This window comes from Terrapene carolina, unplaced genomic scaffold (genome assembly GCF_002925995.2).
Source record: "Terrapene carolina triunguis isolate 2854851 unplaced genomic scaffold, T_m_triunguis-2.0 Scaffold297, whole genome shotgun sequence".
In the NCBI taxonomy this organism is placed as follows: domain Eukaryota; kingdom Metazoa; phylum Chordata; order Testudines; family Emydidae; genus Terrapene; species Terrapene triunguis.
In genome coordinates, this window is record NW_020664648.1 from 18,749 (window position 1) to 22,654 (window position 3,906).

The following is a 3,906-nucleotide window of genomic DNA, read 5'->3' on the forward strand; positions in this document are numbered from 1 at the left end:
CAGGAAGCCGGGGGTGCAGGGCCTTGTGTCCCCCCACACTCTGTGACACAGGGGGGCAGAAGGTGACCCCCAGGGGGCACTTTGGGGGTTCCAGGCTCCATGTCTGAACCCCAGGGGGCGCTGCAGGTGTCGCAGGCACAGGTGGGGGAGGGGCTGATCCCGGGGGGTACCACAGGGGTCCCAGGCACAGGTGGGGGCAGGGGCTGACCCCCAAGGGGGCTGCAGGGGTCCCAGGCACAGGTGGGGGAGGGGCTGACCCCCGGGGGGTACCACAGGCCGTCCCAGGCAAAGGTGGGGGAGGGGCTGATCCCGGGGGGTACTGCGGGGGTCTCAGGCACAGGTGGGGGAGGGGCTGACCCCCCAGGGGGGTTGCGGGGGTCCCAGGCACAGGTGGGGGAGGGGCTGACCCCTGGGGGGTACCGCGGGCATCCCAGGCACAGGTAGGGGCAGGGGCTGACCCCTACAGGGGTCCCAGGCACAGATGGGGGCAGGGGTTGACCCCCCGGGGGCACCGCGGGGATCCCAGGCGGGGGCGGGGCGGCTTGCGGGGTCCCTCACCGGCCCACCAGCATCTCGAAGATGAGGATGCCCATCATCCAGAAGTCGACGGCGAAGTCATGGCCCTCGTGCCGCAGGATCTCAGGTGCCAGGTACTCGGGCGTGCCACAGAACGAGTAGGTCTTCTCCCCTCGCACCAGCTCCTTGGCAAAGCCGAAATCCACCTGCCAACGGGCGGGCCATGAGCCAGCAGAGCCCCACCCCCGCCAGGCCGGCCAGGCCTAGAGACCTGGGCTGGGGGTCGCTGCCCCGGCTGAGTGGGGCGAGGAGGCGTTAAGGGGCTGCTCGAAACGGACCCAGCTCAGCAAGGGGGCAGAGACAGGCCATGCCAGCTCTCTGACTTGGGGATTTCCCCCCCCGGGGGGATGGGAAGGGACCCCCAGAGAGAGCAAGGCCTGGGAGGTGGGAGGGGGGCCCAGGGGGTCTCTGCAGGAAGCTGGGGGCCAGAGGCCCAGAGGCTGCGTGGCTCACCCTGGGGGAAGAGTGAGACCCGGGGGGGCTGGCCCACTGAAGGGCCCCTCCCAGAGACTGTTCCCAGGCTGGGGCCGTAGCCCAGCCCTGTGGATCCCTGACAGAAGGTCTTTCGCTTCCCTGAATCCTGCTCCTCTTAGGCCTCCATGCTGTCATGTGGCAGGGAGTTCCACAGGTTAGTGCCATGCGTGAAAGGCACTTCCTTTGACCACAGCTCCATCTGGCACCTTTCCAATTCACCAGCCATCCCTGGCTCTGCTCTTGGGGGAGGGGGGGGAATAGCATTAGTCCCCGATTGCCCCGTCTCTTCCTCATGCTCAACAGGTGCAGACCTGTTCCCCTCGCCTGCCTCTTATCTCCCTCCTGCCCAGCCTAGACACCCCGTCCTGCTCGCTGCCCTGGCACCAGGTGCCCGGCCAGAGCCTGGCGAGGGGCCCACGGGGCTGGGCAGCGCTTGGGGACTGTTCCTGTTGCTCGCGGTCCATGCGTGGCCTGGCACCTGTTTGCTGCTCCGGCCACCGCGCAGGGAGCCGAGGTCCCATGGACTGGCACAGTGCCACCCAGCTCCCCCCCTCCCCCCCGGCAGGAGGGCACAGCGTGGGCCCCGGGGACAGGGAGGGCGTGACCGGCCCAGGAGCCCTACCTCTGCTTTGGCAGCATCCAGCCCTCCCTGGCACCCACCCGGCTGGGAACGGGGCCTCCCTGCACTCCCCGTCCTGCCCTTCACCCCACCAGGCCAGCTGCCTTCCACCAAGAGCCTCTGGGAGGGGCCGTGCCCCAGGCTTCTCCCCAGTGCCAGGAAGAGTGGGGCCGACCCGGGCAGCTTCCCCGCTAGTGCCCCACTGGCTGCTCCGGGGCCTGCCGGCCCTGCCCCCAGGTACCAGTTTGATGTAGCCCTGCTTGTCCAGCATCAGGTTCTCGGGCTTGAGGTCCCGGTAGATGATCCCGTTGCCGTGCAGGTAGTCGAGTGCCTCCACCACACACGCTGAGCAGAACACGGCCACCTCCTCCTCGAAGCAGCGCCTGGGGGGCATGACGGCTCAGTGCCCACACGTCCGCCCTGTGCCCGCGGCCGGCACGGCCCCCGCAGGCACAGCCCCCGGCCTGACCCCTTCCTATCCTCCAGCCGCCCCACTACTGCCCCGCCCGCGCCACCTGCCAGCCCGGCACACAGCAACCCTGCCTGTGCCGCCAGTCAACACCGCCCCCCGCCCTCCAACAACCCCACTACGGTCCCAACCGCCCCCAGCAATCCCACCAGCCCTGCCCGCCCCCAGCAATCCCAGCACGGCCCCGCCCACCCCCAGCAATCCCACCAGCCCCGCCAGCGCCACCTGCCAGCCCGCCACACAACAACCCTGCCTGTGCCGCCAGTCAACACCGCCCCTCATCCTCCAGCAATCCCACCACTGCCCTGCCCGCCCCCAGCAATCCCACCACGGCCCCGCCCACACTGCCCATCTACCGCACCCCCACCCGCCCCCAACAACCCCGCTATGGCCCCGCCCGCGCCACATGCCAGCCCGCCACACAACAACCCTGCCTGTGCCACCAGTCAACACCGCCCCCCTCCCCCCCGCCCCCCCACCCCCCCCGCCCACCCCCAGCAATCCCACCACAGCCCCGCCCACACTGCCCATCTACAGCACCCCCACCCGCCCCCAACAACCCTGCTATGGTCCCGCCTGCGCCACCTGCCAACCCGCTGCCCGCCCACCCTACACCCGCACCAGCCCCCGTCTGCCACAGCCTCCCCCGCGCTGCCACCAGCACACACCCCCCACACGCCGTCCCCCCCGCTCCGCGTGCCCCGGCTCCGTACACCTCACGCAGCTTCGTCCACAGCTCGCCCCCCTGGCAGAACTCCAGCAGCATGTAGACGTACTGGCTGTCCCTGAAGGTGCCAAAGAGCCTAGGGGAGAGGGCGAGAAGGGGTTAAACTGGAGCCTCCGACCCCCTCCCCGCCACAGCATCCTGCCAATGCCCCCCGCCCCCCCCCCCGCCCCCCCCCCCCCCGGGGGCAGCCCCCCAGCCCCCCCACCAGTGCCCCCCACTCCCGGGGGCAGCCCCCCAGCACCCCCACCAGTGCCCCCCACTCCTGGGGACAGCCCCCCCCAAGCAACCCCACCAGTGCCCCTCCCCCCGGGGGCACCACTGCACTCGCTGCCCCATGCTCTGCCCCCAGCCCAGGGCCCCGGGGCAGCGCCTACCCCACGATGAAGGGGCAGCGGCTCCGCTCCAGCACCCGCTTCTCGGTGCGCACGTGCTCCTGCTGCCGCCTCCGCACCACGTGCTCCTTGCGGATCCGCTTGAGGGCGAAGAGCAGCCCCCGTCCGCGCACCTGGGGGAAGCAGGGCGTCATGGGCCTCGCAGGGCCCGGGGTCTCACCCCCAGGCTGGGCAGGGCAGGCTGGGGGGTGAGGGCTCGGCACCCCCGCAGCTCTGCCCCCCAGGACTGGCGCTTGGCCGGAGGGGCTGCTTGGTCTCACCAGCTCAACTCTGCCAAAGCCGCCGGTGCCCAGGACCACGGGGAGGCCCTGGTGCTGCCCGTCCTCGTAGCGCACGGCCGCCAGGTCCTGGAGCCGCAGTGGGGCCGGGGCGGTCTCGGGGCACGGGGCACTGTGGGGGAGCGACCCATGGTGAGAGGCCGGACACACGGACGGCACCCGTCCCGCCATGACCCCACCCCAGCCTGACCCGGCGGGTCCCGCTCACACACCCCCTGCCCCAGGGCCTGGGGAGAGACCCCACCTGCTGCCTCCGGGCAAAGGGCCCGATGAGAACCAGAACCGGCCCCCAGCTGCCCCGATGAGCCCGACGCACAACGTGTTCCACGCCAGGCCCAGCCGGGCCCCCAGCACCGGCCTGCCCCCCCCAG

At 71.4% G+C, this 3,906-nt stretch overlaps 1 protein-coding gene across 1 annotated transcript; it reads right to left on the reverse strand.

The window, feature by feature from the left end:
* Nucleotides 1-554: 554 nt before the first annotated feature.
* On the reverse strand, nucleotides 555-3,906 carry LOC112125202 (cGMP-dependent protein kinase 2-like). The gene is made up of 5 exons (XM_029912863.1): nucleotides 3,518-3,906; nucleotides 3,240-3,370; nucleotides 2,852-2,941; nucleotides 1,911-2,052; nucleotides 555-722 (listed from the first exon to the last, which is right to left on the reverse strand). Exons 1-5 carry the CDS (start codon nucleotides 3,704-3,706, stop codon nucleotides 555-557), a joined length of 720 nt encoding a protein of 239 aa, XP_029768723.1. The 5' UTR covers nucleotides 3,707-3,906.

Bases quoted from the DNA above. Each gene is read 5' to 3' on its own strand.
- LOC112125202 (XM_029912863.1), bottom strand. From the start codon at position 3,706: ATGGCGGGACGGGTGCCGTCCGTGTGTCCGGCCTCTCACCATGGGTCG. The intron at 2,942-3,239 runs GTAGGCGCTGCC...CCTCTCCCCTAG, and splicing joins CGCTGCCCCTTCATCGTGGG to GCTCTTTGGCACCTTCAGGG. The intron at 2,053-2,851 runs GTACGGAGCCGG...CATGCCCCCCAG, and splicing joins TGGACGAAGCTGCGTGAGGT to GCGCTGCTTCGAGGAGGAGG.